Source organism: Hydractinia symbiolongicarpus, chromosome 2, assembly GCF_029227915.1.
Source record: "Hydractinia symbiolongicarpus strain clone_291-10 chromosome 2, HSymV2.1, whole genome shotgun sequence".
Classification (NCBI taxonomy): Eukaryota; Metazoa; Cnidaria; class Hydrozoa; order Anthoathecata; family Hydractiniidae; genus Hydractinia; species Hydractinia symbiolongicarpus.
The window spans coordinates 21498759-21520278 of record NC_079876.1 but is presented as its reverse complement, the minus strand read 5'-3'; the positions used below and the strand labels follow the sequence as shown (position 1 = coordinate 21520278).

The 21520-nt window shown below is 31.2% G+C and overlaps 1 protein-coding gene and 1 long non-coding RNA gene across 6 annotated transcripts in view; both read right to left on the bottom strand.

Moving 5' to 3' along the window:
- LOC130630176 (tetratricopeptide repeat protein 39B-like) overlaps window positions 1–21520 on the bottom strand; it is a 123689-nt gene that overhangs the window by 69889 nt on the left and 32280 nt on the right. For 4 of the 5 annotated variants that reach the window (XM_057443575.1, XM_057443572.1, XM_057443571.1 and 1 more), the window contains exons 3-4: window positions 14665–14720; window positions 8531–8607 (exon numbers count right to left, since the gene is read on the bottom strand). In XM_057443575.1, coding sequence (XP_057299558.1) covers window positions 8531–8607; window positions 14665–14720 — 133 coding nt within the window. The remainder of the gene's footprint in view (window positions 1–8530; window positions 8608–14664; window positions 14721–21520) is intronic. The other variant, XM_057443573.1, reaches the window with a different exon arrangement.
- LOC130630179 (uncharacterized) lies at window positions 2768–8523 on the bottom strand. The gene is made up of 2 exons (XR_008982043.1): window positions 7821–8523; window positions 2768–6821 (listed from the first exon to the last, which is right to left on the bottom strand). It is a non-coding gene; the product is annotated as an uncharacterized LOC130630179 (long non-coding RNA).

Genomic DNA, 21520 nt, shown 5'->3' with positions numbered 1-21520 from the left:
TACGCATACTTATAAAAAGAGAACTTTTGTCTATAACTACTCAATGATGTTATGTCACTGGGTCCTAAAAATACATATTTTTCATACATAATTGAAACTACGCAGAAATAGCATTTAAAGTATTTACTTCTGAAGCATAACAAGGTAAAGCATAACCCTCTTTTTTTAAAACAGCCCCCTATTATTAAGAACCCCACCCTTCTTATTTTGAGAGTAACCCCTCTATTATTTTGAGGTTAAGGTATTATCTTCTTCCTGTGATGGATATGTAACGTAAACACCCTATTAATTTGAACTCGTATTCAAGACATTTTGTTGTTGTTGTTGTCTAAAAAAACCTATCCCACCCTTTTAACTAGGAAAATTTTAACCACCCCTATTTTTACGCGAGAGGGGATAACTATGTGAAGGTTTCCAGTTCGTTCTAATTCCTTAAAGTTCTGTCTTTGAAAGGCATATTCAGTATTTGAAATATCTCCTTTGCTACTGATAGTAGTAATAAATATATTCTGAAAGCCAAATAAATTATCGTTAGAATAATGATGATGTAATTCCTTATTCATCTCTAAAAAACTTAGCTTAATTTCAAAAACAACTCGCTTTTTCAAACCTATAACTTTGTGTCAAATAGTTATTTTGACTGATTTATCTATTGTTAAGCATTACATAGCAGTAACTCTCCTTGCCTTCTCACTTTTTACATTAAAAAAACCAAGTGCTGCAGCACAAAATATGTGATTGTCCAGGGAAACTTGATAACAAACAAATAGCATTATTTAGTGTTTTGAGCACTAATATTAATGCTTTAGCCCTAAAATTTAACATAAATAACGCTAATATAATTTTGTTGAAATAATATTAACGCTAAGACGATAACAACAATTAACATGAAAATAACGCTATAACATTAAAAAGCACTCGGCCAAGCTAGATTACGTCATTTTGACTTTTTGTGGTAAGCCTTGATTTTCAGTGCATGTCAAATAATGTAAACAAAGCCAAGACCTTTCCCTCACAACTTGCTAGAATGTATGGTTGGCTTTTACTTGCAGGTCATTATCTTTCGTAATCTTTGCAATAGGAATGCAACCTATATAAGTCACAACCCGTCAAAAATTTAATTTTTTTATAATAATTTTTCTTTCAGCTACAACACTATTAAACATAAATGTGTTGTTCTTAGCTTTAAAAACAACGATTTCAGCTTCTGCTTGTATTTCTCTGCAAAATCTAATGTTTGTGTTCAAATTTGTTCTTATAATAAGAAAGTGGGTTTTTTTCCCGCAATTATTAAATTCCATGAACAAAGGCAAAGTCAAACGTTTTATAATATATTTTTCCTATATTCACATTTTAATAAAATTCTACAACAACGAATTTTTAATTTTCAATACAGGAATAGGAATAAAAAGATGTGATTATCTGTAGCAATGACAATAGTAATAAAATAATAGTCTATAATTGCATTGAAATTACGTAATTACTAAATTACTTTGTAGAATTTATTTATTGTACATAGCAGCAATAGAAAGACAATAAAACAAAATTGTAACCATTGTTTGTTGTTGTTGTTCCCCTTTTTTTCTAATAATACTGTATATAAATTTGACAAAATATTCCTTTCAATTGGCTGCAGTCAAACCAGTTACCAAGGTAACCCATATGTCTGTATACTTTTGTATACTTTGTGTCTACGCTCAAGCCTTAGCAGCGCTACTTATCTTGAACCTTCAATGGAACCAGATGGTCAACAAAATATTGTTTTCTATTCTGTAAAGTGACAAGCCGGAATTGTGCGTGCAAACGATTATGCTACTAAATTGATAAATACCTTTGAATTTTTTAAAATTTTAAAAGAGGAAAACACTTTATTTTTAACAACTAAGATATTGCTGGCAGTAGCAATCGCTTTACAGCTTCAACTGTGAATAGTATACAGCCATCACTGAGAATACCATCTGAATAGAGAGCACCTAAAACCACGACTTCTGAGATTGAAACATTCCTAGCTAATGTTGAAAGAGAGTTATTTGGAGTTACTAAAAAAAAGATTGTTAAAGACAACCTTTCCATGAATGAACATAAATGTCTTAACTAGTGGAGATAAGAAAATTTGTTTAATCCTGAAAGTACAACTATCAAACATCAGCAAGATAAAGGCAATCGTTTTTTAATTGTAGAAAAAAAGGTCGATATGATGAAAGCTAATGAACAGATTGAACATAGCTCTTTCACAAAATTAAACTACGATCCTACAGAGGTGGTAAGAAAGCTACTTTGTATAAAACACATAAACAGGATACAACCATTAAAAATCTAGCCCGTAAAAGTCATTTGAGCATATCTAATTGAGAAGATGAAAATTAGAATAAAGAATATCATTTACTTCAGATTATTGACAGTTTAAATACAAATAGAATGCCTAATGGTAAATCCTTAGTTTCTTTTAACAACATTAACATGTATCTCAGCATAGACAATCGCAATGGATTAATACTAAACAAAGAGCTACCTACTGATTTTCTGATTAAAGCACTGGAAATTTGTCTATTTAACAACAACTCTAAATTTGGAAAGGATAATCTCCTAAAGAAATGGTATGGCTACAGGTGCTCCAACTCTTGCTTATATGCAAATATTGCTGTTTCCTCTATAGATAATGGAGTATATGGATCAGATTTTTATGAAATTTTGTATATAGACGACTGTGTATGTTAATGGCATGAAACGTTTGAATGATTTTTTTTTACATTTGTCAATACACCGAGTTCAGGTTTAAAGTTTACTATGGAAGTATGTGGAAACAAAGACACTGTGTTTCCTTGATTTAAAAATTACTACTTTCACTTTTTAACCAGAGGTATTAAAAGCTAGATAGAGAGCAACAACCCCAACATAAAAATAAACATTAATATACCAAGAGATTGAGAATAGAGGTTGCTACCTGGAAATCTACGTTTAGAGCCAAAATCTTACATGGCTAGAAAACGTGATGATTTAAACATAAACATACAGAAAATAAATATTCCTATATAAACAAAGTATTTAAAAGAGAAAAAGGTCAAAAGAAGACCTACAAACCTTACACCACTTCACACGAGAGTTTCCAAAATAAATCTGCGGCACAACTCTTTTGAACAGAATACAGCTATTATTAAAGTTACTTCAAACATTTGAGACAGTACAAGTCTTCTTTTTAGTCTTAGTTAGCAGATTTCAATATATTTGCACATTGAAAGTGAAACCAGATGTCACATTTATTGCATTGTATACTAAAATCTTTATACATTTTTGGATTATTTGACAGTACTTCATTGCAAACACCAAAAAGATATTCTGTCATTTTTCGTTTTTTTGGTTACATTACATTACATTGGATCAACTTTAGGTAAGTGGTCTATCTTAAAGTGAATTTATTCGATGTTGTTAAGTAAGGAGTCAAGATCTTCATCCATATGTTTTATGGGTTTCTGCATTTTAGAACAACTGTAATTTTGTATTTTAGCCAAAAAGAACTTTCTAAGTGATAACCAAATTTTGTATATACAAAAAAACGCAATATAATGTGTTTGTGACAGCCATTTGACCTTGGATGCAACAGAAATATGTCAATTTAACATTGTTTAATCTAATGTGGTGCGTCCTCAACTAATTTCAGGCAAATTTGATGCTGTAAGAATTTCACCACTAAACTAATAAAACTTAAGAAAGACCAAACCTGTCTCAGATGATTTGAATTTTTTATGTTTATTTTTTATTACAGCCGTGTATTTTTGTTTAACTTTCAAATCCCTTACTTTTCCATGTTTTAACGCTTTTGTCTCTACAAAAAGGTGCAATTCTAAGAAGTTACTCTATCAAAGACTTTGTGTTAGCATTTGATTTTTTATGTAAAGTCAGTGAACATAGTTACTTTTGGCTTAACCCTGTGTTTCGATGCCGAGTCCCGGCTAGTTAGCGTATATTGGCGCAATTTTGAAATTATAATTAACACTATAGTGTTATCTCATTTTAATGCTCTAATGCTACAGTTAACTTTATTTAGTGTTACTTAACTTTTGTTTGCCGTAACGTTAAAATTAAATGCTAATTTGATGGTTATCAAATGTTAATATCTTGACATTATAATTGTTATTTTAGTAACTAGCAATGAAAGATACTGGTGAAGAAGAAAATATAAACATTCAAGGTGAGACATCTACATGGGTATATGAAAATCAAATTCTCCTAGACAGTCACATATAATTATCATAACAAAATTTACCTGCAAAAAGCATGGTGGAAGAATTAACAACTTTTATTAAAAATAATAAATTTTATTAAAAATTAAATATATCAAAAAAGGGAAAGATAAAAAAGATCTCATATAACGATAATTTTTACTTATCGATGTGCTTTATCGCTATATCGCTAACAGTAAGAGGATTATTGATAAATGTTTGTAACAAAATTAGTAAACCAAGGAATTTAATAGGGCGCGTGTTTCATGTACTTCGTGTTACAAATAAATAAAATGTGTCACTTTCTATCCCAGACAAACTTTGTAACAAGGCTGGGAAAGGGGGCACTGGCTATTTTTCTTTCATAATGTATAGAGTCATCCTTAAACGACGTCCAAATTTGAGGGGGGAAAGAGGGTCTTTGTATTTTTTTTATTGATTTCGTTGTCTTTGGGGGGAGAATAGAGGTTTATACAAGTCGTTTTGTTCTCAACTTACATGAGAAGCATTTTAAATGGACATTTTAGTGGGTTTTATATTTTAGGTTGTTTTTTATCCAGGGTATTTTTCTTCTAAGCTTCACGGATGGAAGAGAAAATCAAGATGAACATGGAAAGAGGATGTTAGCTATGAAGCCCATGGCAACATAGTTGTTTTTCTAATTTAAGAAACATGTTTATAAAGAATACAATACTGACACTTTACGTCCTTTTAACTGAACATGTGCTAAGAACATTAATAAAATTATATTATAATTTTTCAGGGCTCTATTAGTAAAAATAAAAGAAATGCTTTCATCCTTATTGAAGATGAATGTTACCTATAAAAATTATCATAAAATTATTTTTTAATTTCGCTGTTTTTCTCCTGAAAAGTTTTCTTTAATTTTGCATTGTTTTCTCAGACAATTATGTTTTAATTGTGCACCTTTACTCCGAAAATTATCCTTTAAATTCGCATTGTCTATGTCTTTCTTTCAGAAATGTTTTTGCATTGTTTCCTCAGAAAATTATTCTTTCATCTTGCTGTTTCCTCAGAAAGATTTTTTTTAAATTATTCTATCTTTCCTGACGGCTGCATACTTTCTCCTGACTGCATAGTTTCTCCTGCAAACACTTTCTTCCTTTATAAAATTAAAAATTATTCCATCCTCATAAGGAAATAATTTGGTAACACATGGTAAAACTAAAATGAATACAAAAACATTTCCATTTCATAATATTATGTAAAGTAAAAAGCAAAAATTAGGGATGCAAATACTCTCCTCGTGATATATTATAATTTATAATTAACAACACTCAAAATTAAAAAAAATATATATATATATATACGTAAATAAAGACAAATTTTCTAAAATTTAAATTGTGCTACTTACTAAAAATGTAAACCATATCAAAAATATTTCTGTACAGTAAAACAAGTTTACATCCTAACTTCCACACTCGATTATCAAATATGACAATAAACAATGAAATTTTTAGACAAACATAAAAACCTTTTGGGTGGTAGCATATTTTTTTTCAAACATTAATTAACTGAAATTTGTAAATAATCTTTTGTTCTCAGGTAAGATTGATTATATTTTATCAATTTTAAGAAAATGTGAAAAACCATATTTTTAGCTAATTTTGAAACCAGAGACCACATGTGTGACCAAATAAAATTTGTAGATAATGATCTGCAATAATGTTTAAAACCATTCATAGAAAAAAGTAATAATAATCATCAGTAACACTAGTTTACTCTCGAAGTAGCTGGATTTACAGGTGCCAAATATTGGGTTGTTAGCTTAAAATAGCATTGTTATGATTTTTTCTAAAAAATCCAAGAATGTCACTTTCCCCTTATTGAGAAGTAACTTGGTGAAAAAAATCTAATGAACAATAATAATGATCAAATTTTCCTGCATACGAGACCAAATAAAATTTGTAGATCTGTACTCAAGAAACCCTTTTTTGCCCAAAATGGTGCAATTATGATTTTTTCCATAATCCAAAAATGTTACTTTCTAGATTTATTTATAAATAACTTTGTGCAAAAAAGTAGAAAATCGTGATGAAGCTTTGACGTATGGACAGACCCTAATTTATAGGTAACTTCACTATCCTGTGTGACCAAAAAGAAGCAGCTAAATTTATTTTTTTGGTTAAAATACATTAGTATCTCTTATAATAATACAAAGCTTCTGTGTGTCTGTGTGTGACTTTTACAAAGTAGATTATATTCTTCACAATTTTCTTTGATAAAGTCTATAAAACATCACCTATAAATTTGTTCTGTAAATTACCAAACTTTGATGTTAAAATATATTGACGTCAAAGGAAAGTATATTAAGATCAGTAAAGTCATTACAATGCACTTAAAACTCTGAGGCTAAATAACTTGGAAACGAGGTGGTGATGTCAGTCTTTTTTCACCGCGTGGGTAACTAGGGACCACCTGGGAGCAATTTGGGTAAGTTTCCCAAACCTGGGTCCCCAAATCCGTTTCGGAATGGATGGGTTGATGACGTCATCAAAAAACCTTTTAACCTCAACATCTCTTCAACCGTTTGTCAAAAGTACATGATCCTATACATTTTCTTCACCAGCGTTCCAAGATCTATACGATAAAGGCAACATGTATACAAATTTCTAAAAAAAAGTTTTGGGTTTTGGCGGGCCATTGCTGACGTCAGCAAAATTTTTAAATCCTTATATCTCATTAACTGTTTATCAAAAGCACATGATCATATACATTTTCTTGATCAGCAGTTTAAGCTCTACGCAATAGAGACAACGTGAAAACAAGGTTCTAATTTATTTATTTTTTGTGGTTGGGTTGCTGACGTCATCAAAATTCAAATGACGCTTCATTTTCATTTTTATCCTGCCTGAGTGGATTTTTCCACGTGCTTTATCGACTATAAATATATAATTCAGGAGTGGACCATAGGAACCATCAAGCTTTCTGTAGCAAACAAAACTCTTCTTCACCATGTAACACCATAATTCTAAATTTAAAGGAATATGCAATGCAAATTTTCACCCAAAAATTGGGTATCAAAATATCAAATTTCTGACGGCACCATCTCACACATAAATGAAATGTCTGATACAGGATTCCACTGCCATGAAACATAAAAAATATTAACAAAAAGTTACGTTATTCGACAGGTGTGGGAAGAATTAGTTACAGAATGACCACACACTAGCTATATTGTGCCAGTGTCTAAAAATGATATTTTTGATACTGCAATTTTGTGAAATATAAAGAAATCTCCTGGGAATGCAAGCAGTGAAAAAAATCTAACATGGTTAAAAACAGGACTTTCCAGTAATGTTTTATATGTTGTGTGGTTTGTGTAAACAGGGCTTTAAGTGGCACAAAAAAACACCCCTTAATTTGGTTGTGTAAATTTGCATTTAAGCAGTATTTTCTTATTTTATTTGCTGATATAATATAATTTTTCTGACTGAAAGTTTGGCAAATTAAATGATTACAATTAAAATTATTCCAAGCTAGCTAGCTAGCTCCCCTGAACCAGACTTGTTTTAGTTATAAAAAAAGTTGTAAAATCATTGGCATAGACTTTTATACAAAAAGAAAAATGTTTCTTACTTGTTATAAAGTAGTAAGCTAATTTATTGAAGTTTTGTTTCAGCGCAGCCACTGCGTGCAAAAGAATAATCTAAAATAAAGGGCTCTGGACAGTGCTGCATGTTTACAGCATGGGGTATTTTGCAGAACGAGACTAACTAAATTAATGTTTTATTTTTTCCAGCGATCAAGCAAAATATATTCATAATTCTAAAAAGAGTATTAATACTATTTATGAAAACATCAAGCAAACCGTTTTTGCAACATTGAAAGAATGGTGTCCTACTTGCTTTCTGCATAATTAGCAATAAAATGCATGCGTCATCCATATTGCGTTATTATCAATATCGGCAGAGAAAAAAAATAAGTTAGCAATAAGTATAGCTTAGCATTGATTATCGCTATATAGCTTTATGGCTAATCAATTTCCTTTTAGCGATAATTTTATTATTTTTTCAACTAATTATCGCTAAATAGCTATCGATAATTATAGCTTGTTATCAAATTCCCTGGAATCGTCACATTTTCCCTCTCTTACCAATGAATATTTTTGAATCTCTTTAAAAATTCAAGGAAAATATCCCAAAGAATAAAAATTTAAAAAAATATTGTAAAAAAAAATTACCCTGACTCTTAAAGGATTACTGTATCCTTAAACAGTGCATTAGAGAATTTAGGCAAGTTTCTTAAACATTGTAATAGACAATAATATATATAAACTTTTTACATACGCTCTGTAAAATCATCAAAGAATGGTCTTCCCATAAAGTTATAAAAAGTTTCGCTCCATGTCTGTCGTTTGCGATACCTGCATAAGGTACAAAATAGAAAATAAACACATGCACAAAAATGCTAGTGAAAGAAAACTTTTCCTCTGTATTGGGATTAGCACTCAAGGGCTAAAATCGCATTACATTAGCTTGCTAGGTATGCAAGGTATTGTATGTTGTCACAGCGAACAAAAACCTATTTTTGATATACAAATGTCTGCAAATTTTTAGATTTCTTTAATGAAATTAAAAATTTGGGAAACTTTAGTAAGATGTGACATTCACTATGAAATTCTTGCAATGATAAGGCATTTTTGTTGATTGTTTTTGCAGCTGAAAGACTAAGTCTCACTCCCTGTTGAACACTTAGTACAGGGTAAACTGTGTCACACGTAGGGCACTTAGCATTAACACAAATCTAATGGGGAGCTTATAGCACTAAAGCACTAAAGCATTAAGGGTGCAAATCTTTTTCAAAAACTAACATTGAAAGGAATTTGTTACTTAAGGAAAGCAAATAGAGTTGTTCAGCATTTTCTATTTTACATAATAAGTTCCTCTGAATGTTCAAAAATTAATTGTGAGAGGCACTGGTTGAGCGATTAGTGCAGATAAACCGTGTTGCAGATCTGGGTGGACCATAAAAATAACTTTCCCACAACTTTGCATTTATACGGCATAAATTTAAATTGAATGTTTGGCACTTAACTTTAGAAGCACATTATTTTGTCCTAAACCTGGGACACATTTTATCTGTTTGACTTATTTTAATCATGAGAATCACTTTTAATGTTTTCTACACATGTATCCTGTGAAAATTGATATGCTGTTAGAAACAGTTTGTTGGCATCTCTGAGAATAGCTAAATACAGGAACTGTAATGGCAGTGAGAAAATCTTTTTGGCTTCATTTTATTAAACCAGTCTAAAAACGTTTCTAAAAAAGTTTCAAGTCATTATTTCATTTTTCTACTGACTTTATAGGACTTTGACTTGTGATTTAACGGTTACGCCAAAATGGCTGCAGAGACTAATCGGTTCGGAATGTGTTTTTATTTTTTAGAAAAGAAAAGTGGTTGCATAGCTTATTATTAAAAAATGTCCACACTATGTGGGACATTAGTTTCAGACTTAAATTTTTTCTCAGCGAGAAATGTGAAAAATTATAAATCGCAAAATCGCAAAAGTTTATCTTGCAAAATATTTAATTCCGCGAAAGTAATCCTTGTAAAAATCTCCCTTGAAAGTACAAGTTCTTTTACAAAGAAATCTTCTGTATTACCCATATGAGGTTAACATGATAAACAATGAAACTTCCTACACTTCTCAAATATGTGCAGATATAAGGCAAATATGTGTAGCTATAAAGTTAAGTTTTGACTTTGGGTGCAGCTAAAAATGGTGAAAATGTCCTTTTATAGTTACTCTAGCTAGTTATAGCTAGGTTTAATATTCTAACTTGACCCATTTCACTTAGTATAAACTAATAAATACTAGCTTAATCCTGAATGTAGGGTAGCTAAGCTATAACAACAACAAACAACATCGAAGTTGAACTCTTTTTGTAAACATTCTCCAGTGAATTTCCATGTTAATACCGATTTGAGAAATTTGTGCCATTAGCTTACTCTTAACGAATGACACCATGTAATAAAGAAACCATGCTTTGCTATTTCCTGTAACCTATACCAAGATTTAGATGTAAAATACAGTCAACTCTCCAATTACCGGGCGCTCCAATTAGTGGACACCTCCAATTAACGGACAAATTCTTTTGCACAGGTCACACGGTCAAAACTGCACACAAATCTTTTTTAACAGGGACAGTCAATTAGCGGATACTCTGATTAGCAGCTAATTTTATTGGCATGAAATGAACTTTCTTCCTCAAATTTCTTTCTAATTAGCAGACAGGGTAAAAAACAAACAAAGAATACAAACAAAACAAACACAAAACAAACAAAGATGCGTTACTTTATTTTAAACACTTCTTTTTTATATCATTGTTTAATTTGAGTTTGGGTGAGTGAGTAAAGATGATTCAGATTCCTTACTTGCCATTCGCGAAAAAATGGAAAGCTTGACGATCCGGCACAAGAAACAATCTGTAATTAAAGATTTTATTATAAGTAAGAAATATGTGTATTTCATTTGTCTGTAAACAACCTAGCTAGTGCCTCAAACCCTTTTAATAGCTCAAAGTAACCAGTGATCGTTTTTAGGCCTAAAATAGACAAAAAAATGGAGTTTCTAAATATTGGACACTTCTAATTATCTTTAAACCCTTATTGCTATTACAGACAATTGTTTAACTTTCTATAGCAAATAGTGCAGATAGTAAGATAGTGCAGATAGTTAGTTTTTGCTCCTATGTGATTAGAAAGGATACCTGTCTCTCCTTATATTAAAAAAAATCCCATTAGCTCTTGCAGAAAGGAGAAATATGTTCAACCTGTAGTCAAAAGTTGACTGCCTTTTTCTGATTGGTTTATATTTCCTCAACATAATTACATAAAGTATTGTGGTTGATGGCTACACTTCAAATAGAATAATAATATTATGCAAGACTGAATTTCAAAGTCCCGCTGATCAACATTTTGAATATAACATTGTCTCAATCAATGCTCCTGGGTAACAAACTTGGGATTACAACTGAACTAACTCTGATCAAAACTGAGGCAACCTAACTGTTTCAGAACCAAAAGAGTTTATGACATCATCTCTTATAATGATACCAGGAGTGTGTGCGTCTGTCTGTGAAAGGCAAAGTGGATGTGTTCATTTTTCTTTGCAGTCGCCAAAATTTTCTCTGACGTCGCCTAAAAAACTATGTCCATTTAGCCAGTGGGTTTACATTGGCACGTGATGAAAACAACTTAATTTGATTTGTCATAAAAATTTAACGGCTAACTTTTGAAAAATGGTTACTCTCGACACAAAAAACAACAAAAGAACGATCCCTTTATCTCTTAAAAAAAGTGCAAAAAGTAAAAACAGGTAACGTGATTCAAAAACGCATATTTGAAAATGAAAAAAGGCCAATTGAAGAATTAGAAGTAGAAAAGTGAAGTTGGAAGCCACGATAAGTTACTTCAGAAGTGAAGAGTGGAGCTAGAAGTAGTAAAGTAAAGTTAGAAGTAGACAGTAAAGGCTAGAGTTTGAAGTGGATTTGAATTCAAGAGTTTGAAGTATATTTGAATTCACAAAAAAGAACTTAGACGTTCGATTTTTATGTCGCTAGAGCTACGTGTTACACGTAAGCTACTTTTTATGTAGAATACTTTAAGTTGTCAAGCAGACAAAAGTCTCACATTCCTAAAGTTTAATATTTTACCGCGCTTTTATGAAAAAGCTAGCATATTTGTTTACATTTTTTGCATAATTAATGCATCCTCTGGTGCATAACTAATGTATTTGTCCTAAAATTCAAAATGCTACATAAAGCTGTTAACTGGCTAACAAACAAATTTGCTAGCCAAACGGAAAACTTTGGTTTGTTGAACTCACTGTGATGTTATCATTTTTACATTACTATTTTTCTCTTATATGTGTTTTACTAAGCATAAATAGCTTGCTATAGACCTAGCTAAGTATCCCCAGTTTAAGTATATTTAACTGGGTGTCTTAGCTACTGTTAGCTAGCTAATGTTAGCTTTAAGGCTCCATCCTATAGCTAGCTCTAACGTATGAGTTATGTTGTTATTCCTCCTTCATCTCTTAGTTCTACCTTAGTAGTCAAACTTCTCTTCTTTTGAGCACAAATTATGATGTAACAAGCTAGCTACAAAATCTTTCAAAGACCTCTTAAACTTTTAGGATAGTGTGATGCATTATGCCCGAAAAATATATTTTTTTCACATTTCCTGTAAACTTTACAAGGGAACCACAAGCAACATGACAAATGGAACAAATTTTTTATTGTTTTGTTTCTGACATCCTGTTAAACTTTTGTCAGCCTACATAATGCCAGGTTATTTCTACAGGGGTTGTTGACATTTGATTGGAGATTTACATGGGTTTATGACTTTGGGTTAAAAAATTTATATGAGGATGATATGGTTGTATGTTTATATTGTTTGTGTTACAAACTGCTGTTTTTTGAAATTTTGTGTAAACTTTTGTGCAATATACTGAAAGAACAAATTTTTGTTGCAAGCTGTTGTGTCAGCCAGCGTCTTTTTATATTTAGTATTATAAACTTTTGCTTGGGAGAACTATAACTGTACGCGATGTCATTTTTGCTGGAGGAAAATTTCATGGCTTTATGTTTTTGTTTTTGTTGAGAATTTTGCAAATTTTTGTAGGAATAAGTGTTTGGTGGGAATAATAAAATTACTAAATGTCTGACTGAAACTTTTTTTGTTTCTTATATTTTGTAATCTAACAGACAAGGACTGTATGCACTGAAATGGCTGATTTTTCTATAATTTGATGTGTTACACAACCTTTTTGTTGAATATTTATGGTTCATGGCAATATACAACATGCTGAGTGAACTAATTTTTGTTGATTTGGATGTGTTCCTTAAAAACCGATCTGTTTTACATTTTGTGTAAACTTTAGGGAGGAGGGCCGTATAAAATGTTTCCCAAAATAATGATCTTTGTTGATTCCAAATTTACTCCTTGATCACTGCTTTTTCATATTAAAAAAAATAAAATTTTGTGTTGTTAACTGTTTAATTTTTACATTTTGTGTAATATATTTTTGGGGGACAGGATGGTATGCAACTGAATAAATGACTTGTGCTTGCTGTTGCAAGCTTTTTGACACTTTAGATTAAAATATTGAAGGTTTTCAACGTAATCACTTAATAAGATGTAAATATTTAAAGATGTGTTAATCCTGACTTTATTTTTATTATCCGCGTTGTAGTTGTTGGTGTTGTTGTAGTTGGTGTTGTGACTGTAGATGTTTTAACTTTCTAACAAATAGATTTTACACCTTGCAAGCTGTTGTTTTTTATATTTTGTGTAAGGTTTTCTTAGGAAGATTTCATGCGATTTGACATTTGACATTTTGCGTTAGATTTTTTAAACTTTTTTGAAAATGGTCTTTTTTGCATTTTCAGTTTAATTTTTTTGGTAAAGGGCAGTATTCAATATACTGAAATATTTGCTGTTGTCATCAAAATTTAAATGACAGATCTTTCCTATTGTTCTTCTGCCTAAGTGGCTTTTCCATGGGCCTTATCAACTAGTTAAACATATTTTAAACCTAATAACCATTCATTAAAACATGTATATTATTTTGATCACAGTATGACAAAACGAAATTTCTAAGGAAATTATTGGTGCATGAGGACCCAATGGCTCTGTGATGGATTTTCCTTTTTTCTTGTAAGTTTGATTTACATTAAATTTTTATCAGCAAAAGATGATATTTGTGATGCTGTCCAGGCAAACGACCACTTCGTTATTTGTATTTTATAAAATATGAAATACAGAAATTTTGTATTATTAAAAATGAGTCATATCCATAAATATACAAAATTCGTATTTTTAAGAATACGAATTTTAGATTTTGTGCTTGCATAATCACTTTTTCGTGATTTACGTCCATTTTATTAACATTTAATTTCGAAGTGGCTGATTTTCCTAGGGAGCATCACAATCATAACTTTTGATTGGAACAACTTATTTGTTTGAAATTTTCACTGGTTGCTTAAAATAAATCGGCTATAACATATTCAAAATTTAACTTTATTGGATTTTTAGGGTCATGCTGTTTCATTTCATATTTTTCTTAATTCCGTCTTTTCAATTTTCAGCATTTTTTGATCATGTTAGCAAGTAAATTTTTATGAGCTCAAACGGATTATTACATTCATCCATTTAGTTGCTCCCACTGTCATGTTGTTTCCAGTGTGACATACTGCAACTTTTTGTGTACTGGAATATCTAATAATCAAAATCTAGGATTTTTAAGAGATACAAAGTTATGAAAGCGATACAAAATTACTACTTCAGACGATAGCTGTTAAGAACTTTGTAGAAAGAGTTTAATTTGTGTTAAAGAGCTTTGCTTTTAAATTCTATCTGTTAGATTTTTGTGGCATGCTTAATAGAACCATTTGTAAACTGGTCAACACTTTACCTGTCACATAAGTGTGAAGCTATCTTTACTTTTTCATATGCTTTTTCGATATATTCCTAAACAATAATAAAAATTTTAACTACAAATATGGATAATTGCATGTATAAAGGAGCACAAGCTTAAAATAAAACAAGATGTGGATGCTGCATAAAAACTCTCATCTCATTACACTGTACAAGTATGAAACATCAACAATAGTGAAACACCAAATTCTACAATTTCTGCAAACAGGAAATATCATTTAAAGTGGAAAGTAACGTTATTGAAAAATTGTTGATTTTAATCTGTTTTCTTTTGTGTTCTGTTTTCATTGGTCATAGAATAATTTTTTTAATCATTTTGTTTTTTAAATCTGTTTTAATGACAAGCCAGTTCTACAAGTTAATATTACCTTGTTCCTTGTGGGCATTATATATAAAACAAGTTGTTCTATAATTTACCAAACTTTGACGTTAAAACAATATTGATGTGCTAGCCGGGAGACCCGGCGTCACATGCCGAGGTAAGCCACAAGTAAAAGTGTTACCCAGCATTTAAAAACTCTGTGACGCAATAAATAAGAACCGTAAATTGTGTCACACATTCAGGTGGAGCAGTCTAGTACAGGTATACATATGTCGGTGAAAGTTCAAAAATGAATGTTACTCCGGCCAGCTTGCTTAGTACAGGTAAACAATGTCGCACATTCATGTAGGTACAGTACCTTTTTCAAAAAAAACTTTTTCGCAACTTCGGTTTAACAGAAACACAGGAAACAGCCGTTGTTAACACTGCACATGTGTTTATGCTTAATACCAGTTGCTACCCGTCATAGCAAAAAAAAATAGTCAATATTATTTTTTTTGCGGAATAAGTTGCCATAAATGCTAACAAATTAATCATGACACAGGATACACTCCGTTTAAACGCCGGGTTAAGCCACAAGTATATAACTGTGTTACCCCGCGTTGAACAACAGAATGAGTGATGAATAAGAACCGTCAACTGTGCCACACATTCAGGTAAAGCGCTTTAGTACAGGTATATGGTATGTAGTAAAGTGCGCACAGTTCATGGTGTTTCTGGTGTAATAATTTTTTCAAAAATTTCACATTTTAAGCTGAAATGATTGAAAGGAATTGATGAAAAAGAAAAATATTCACATTTAGAGATAGAAGTGGAAGAATTTACGAATAAAAAAAACAGAATTAGAATAAAAATCGTTGTTTTGTCATTTTTTTGTGTTTCTAATAAGCGCCGCACTTTGATGATGCGCTTTTAGGAGGGCGGCGCTTAATAGAGGGCGGCGCTTAATAGAGGGCGGCGCTTATTTTGTATTCCAAATTATAGATGCAGTGCTTATTAGAGCCCTGCGCTAAATAGAGGAAATACGGTACCCTTTTAGAACGTAATACATAGTCAGTTAACAGTTAAAAGGAGGATATAGCTGCAGCATTGTGTTCCTTATAAATGTGTTTATTATGTAAGAAAAAGACCTCGTATCCAGGTCTTCTTAGACCTCCTGCACCTTTATTGTTCAAACCATTTGGAGAAGGATTTCTTCTTAACACTCTCCCCATGTCTGTGCAGACACTAATTGTGATATTTTTAGCAAAAAAACTCCCTAGATACAAACTAGTAAGAATTCTCCATTTAATGTAAATGCATAATAAAACGACTTGTATTTAATGTTCTCTTCTCTCCAAAAAAAAAAACGAAATCAATAGGAAATACATAAAAAGAATTCCTTTTAAAGGATATCTGCTTTTGTCAGAACACCCTCACTCCCCCTCTTCGCTTTTGTATCTATATATTTGCTATATATTTGCCAAGGTCTCTTAGCAAACCATGTTACGGATTCTGCAAAGTCCGACTAGGGTTTAGTTGTGGGTGAGATGTTGAAAATAATAAAAAATTTTTTATAATAATGAACTTTTTTTACGCAGACGCACAAACATGCAGCTGATAGACAAGAAACTGTGATGTAATTTTCCTCAGCTTATCAAAGATAAAATAATGTATTTAGTGCTGTGGCATTGATCAAGTGGTTGAACTGACATCTTGAAAAATCACTGTAGCCTAAATAAGTGAGGAGACGCTTAACCAGACTTAATAGTCTTACTTTTCGAGAATCTTATAACCAGCATTACTTAGCTCAATTTGCGATTGTTGATTAATTAAGCATTAAATGTACAATTAATTAAGCGGTATAAATTTCTTAATACACATTTCCAACAAAAATTAAAAAAAAAATTGTCAACATTTGACTATGCCTTTTTTCTGTTCTGCAATAGTATTATTTTCAATGAAGGAAATTTTTATTTGCAACAATTATGACGTATCATAAAGAAGCATAAAATCGTAAATAAGTGTAGCATAAATCTCAAAATGATGAAGGTATAAACTACATTTTCATTTTTTTTTTGTAAAAGGCTGTGCATAAAAAATTTTATTTGTATATTCTCTTAATTAGTCTGTTTGTAATTATCCGGTTACCGATTAATTACAGGTTTTCCACAATTGTTGTTAGTCACATGCAGCTGTTATTCCACCATTTACTGTATTCATGTGTTCATGAACCTAGATGTGTCATGCACATATAATTTTAAAAACACAGATAAAGAATAAAATATATGCTCTGTTGTCTTTGACCACTTCACTCAAGTTTTATTTGAAATGAAAAAAAATACAATTTGAATACTCGTGTAAAAACATTTCAGTACCAGTGAAAAGACGTTATAGAATTCAATTAATACAAAAAATCTTGTGATAGAACAAATAAGATGGAAGGCATATTTTTACATCCGAAACAAAATAGCTGGTGATGATAATTAGAAGGTCTATCCAAAATACAAGAATTGGCTAATTTTAAGAATTTGTTTAACATCGTAAAGACAGTAAAGTTCTGTGGTGCTTCAAATAAAAATGATATACTAAAAATTAATAGTACTAATTCAGCATTAACTTTTGCTGAATTAACTAACATAGTAAACTTCTACAAACGCAGCAAAGGCGGAAATCAAGAAAATTGTGATAAGAAAAAAAATTTCTGACAGAATTTTTAAAAAAAGTAGTAACTCCTGTTTTAACACACTCAATGATCATAAAGAGAACTTCTACAATGACACAAAACTTAGACTTAATTCAGTGAAAAACGAACTGGGGCACATAAGTAAAATAATCCCAAAAGTAAACCAAAGGAAAAACAACCAAGAAGTTATTGATTAGTTCAAAGGTAAAAGTAAAAAAGATAAGTACTGCTTATCTAACAGACGCAATTCAGGCAACATTATACAGATAAAAGAGCACAATATAAAAAACTATTCTGCATTATGCAAAAACCACACCCATAACCACACGTGGATAAAGAAGGGAGGGAAAATGCTTGGTGATGGGCCTTATTATGGTGCTGAAGTTTGTGAACTTGTTGGATTGTTTATATTAAACAAGATGGATGTAATTTATCCAAACAACCGATTATACCATGACAATGGATTCGTTGCTTTTAAAGATACAAGTGGACACGGAATGGAACGCATAAGAAAGAGAATGCAGGCAGTCTTTAAAGAAAGGGGTTAAAAATATTATTATGGAGTGCAAAAAAGACTGTGAATTTTTTAGATACTATGTTAAATCTCAAAAATGGAACTTTTAAACCATGCAGTAAACTAGACAGTCTAATTCAATACATCCATTCTCAGTTTAAACACCCACCAAATATCATTAAATAAACGCCAATCAACATTGAGCAGCATCTATTTGAGCATTTCTCAAACGAAAATGAAGTTGCCCCTATATGTGAGAAGGCCTTTCAGGAATACGAACATGATGTTAAACTAAAATATCAAAAACATAAAGAATTTCCAGAAAATAAAAAGTAAGAACTTAATATGATAGGGTTCAACAGCAGGCCTCTTAATAAAACCTACACAAACACTTCCCTGCACGCTGTAAATAATTCCGTAAATAAAAACATTGATATTTAGATAAATTTGCTGGGTTTTTTAATTCACCTTTTTTATTCTTAAGTTTTTTCCTGTGCATTAATTTTATTCAATTTTACAAACTAATTCAAAACGCACTATTTTTAGATCTTTAACCAGCATTCGGCAAGGGGTTAGTAGTAACTCAATCTTTGTCAGACCTGTAAATATTGGGTACATAAGAAGTGCAGTGGTATTGGAGGAAGGTTAAGAGCTTACATTCAGTTTGTATGCAAGCCTTGCAAAGTTGAGATTATAGACAATGAAGTATTTCCAGTTTTAATGATGTACAACAGTGGCTTGTTAAAGATAGTTAAGAACTTCTGTTACTTTGGTGATATGTTAGGTAGTGAAGGTGGTGTTGGAAGAAGTGTTACTTGCAGGATAGGTTCTGCTTGGAGAAAGTTCTTACTTTCTTTGTTGACTAACAGAGTCTTGTCAATTGAGGTAAAAGGTAGGTTGTACGAGGCCTGGTAAAAAGTGTTATGTTGCATTGATAGTGAGACATGGACAGTGAAGCAGGAAGATCTTGATGGTTAAAAAGGAATGATATGAGAATAGTAAGGTTGATGTGTAATGCCAGTCAGAGAGACAGAAAAAGTTCAGATGAGCTAGTAGCGGGCTAGCTATCCGTAGCATTAAAGATGTTATCCAGATAAGAAAATTGAGTTAGTTGGAACACTTGAAAAGAATGGAGGAGGATAATTGGGTAAGAAATTGTAGAGACTTGAGGAGGTAATAAGGACAGACTTTGAGTTTAGATCTAACACATTCTATAAACAACATAATAATTATTATGGATTGTCCATAACAGTGATATACAAAAAAAAATTTTGTAATACTTATATAATTTTGTTATCTATATTATAATACCCGTATAAGTCTATCCATCACGCAAAATGTCTACCAATAATACTTTGATCTTTCCGCAATTTTTAAAAGCCAGGGGGTTTAATCGAGAATGTTATTATTGATTAAAATATATTCCAGAAATTAATTTATTTCCTTAAATAATTTAATTATTTTTATTTACCAACCTTAATTAAATAAATAAATTAGGTGATTGAAGCGAACGCATTATTTAAATACGCCATTTTTAATAATAATTACCCCTGTGATCTCAATCACCAATTCCGCTCGGGAGCCACAGAAAACAAATAGGTCAGCTTTCCAGACAGTTTTATTACTTTTTTTTGACCGCTCGCACATAGTATGGCAATCAAAACGTCTAATTCTTTGAAACATCAATCCAGGATTTTTGCGGTCTGGCTATGCCAATGAAGGAACATGATAATGAAGGCCATTTGGTTCTGAAAGTGGTGATGGCCAGTGCTGGGTTTAAAGGTCTGTTTGACCTTTTTTGTCTTCTGAAAGCTTTTTATTTTGTGATATATGTTATCTATGTGTTCTTACATGTCAAAATAAATATATTGTCACGTTTTTTAGCCATGTACAAATCGTAAACGCACCATTTTTTGGATTTTTGGCTAGGAATGAAGATTTTTTAGGATCATTCTATGGCCAGCTAGCTATAGCTACCCTTACCCCAGCTTTCATTTATATCTCAGCAATCACAATGTGTATGATAAAATGAATTGTAGCAATGGAATAGGATAGTTGCATGTGTCTTATTAATTATATGTTTCATATTTTCAGTGGTCATTTGTTGCTTGAATGTAGTGGAAAAAAAAAAGAAGATCATCATCTATACATTTAATTTTATTGTTTTTCAATAATTTCAACAACAATTAATAATTAAGTCCTGGGAACTAGATTGTGAAATACATATTAATAACACCTAGAAATGATACCTACTATACTGCTCTATTACCAGAATCAAATTATTTCAATGTGCTCAATGAGATTGCGAAGATATAAATAGATTAGAATAGCATAAGACAAAAGAAAAACTGTTCTCTTGGATTGTGTGATAAAGGGAGTGTGGAAACTGTAATAGGAGCACTACTATGCAAAAGAAATATGAAGCAATTTCATGGTGTGAAAAAAAATAAATTGCATAGGTGAAGTAAAGTTACGTATGTACATGATCATGTACGCAGCTATATTAATGTACTTGTTACATCCTGTGGGTACTATTTTCTTTATTCAGAGGCCTGGATCCCTCTTACAATATAAATGGTTCAACAAAGATCAAAAATTGTTCTTACTTCTAATAGACAAACACTTCCTGAAACAACATAGGCTTCACAAAATATTTAATCCAAGCAACATAAAAGCTTTTTACAGCTTTTTAAAGTCTACATAAATATCCACAACAATAAAGTCATCAATAACCAGAATACAGCAATTGAAAAAAATTGTAATTGCATTGACCAGAAACAAGGTCCAGTAAAAAGTAAATGCTTATCAAGAATACACAAAAATCAATCAATCAATACAGTACAGTTAATTACAAAAAAAATTGTGTTTAAGGTTTACATGTCCCTTTATTCAATTGACGATTGCGAAAGCATGAACTTTAGTAGTAATTCGAAAAATAGTTTTTGTTTCTTTCCCATGTTTTTTAATATATACTATTTCTATATGATATTACCCATTTATTTTGTTGCATGTAGTGACAATAGTATAAGCAATTTGATAAGCAACCCAGGTTAGAAGTGATTGATCTATCAGACACGGTCTGTCAAATTCTTAGGTCCTATACTTACCAGATCCTTAAAAACTTCCTAGAATCAAGGCAAATAGGCAAAAAATGATCTGCAACATACATAAAGAAAACATTAATTAATATTACTTGGTATACACGATGGCTTAAAACGATTCTGTAAAAAAAGTAATGACAACTTCTTCTAAGTCATTTTATTTTTTTGAAAAGGATGACAATGATGGCAGCCAGTACAGTCGTGTTCTACGCTTTACTATTATTCCTGTTG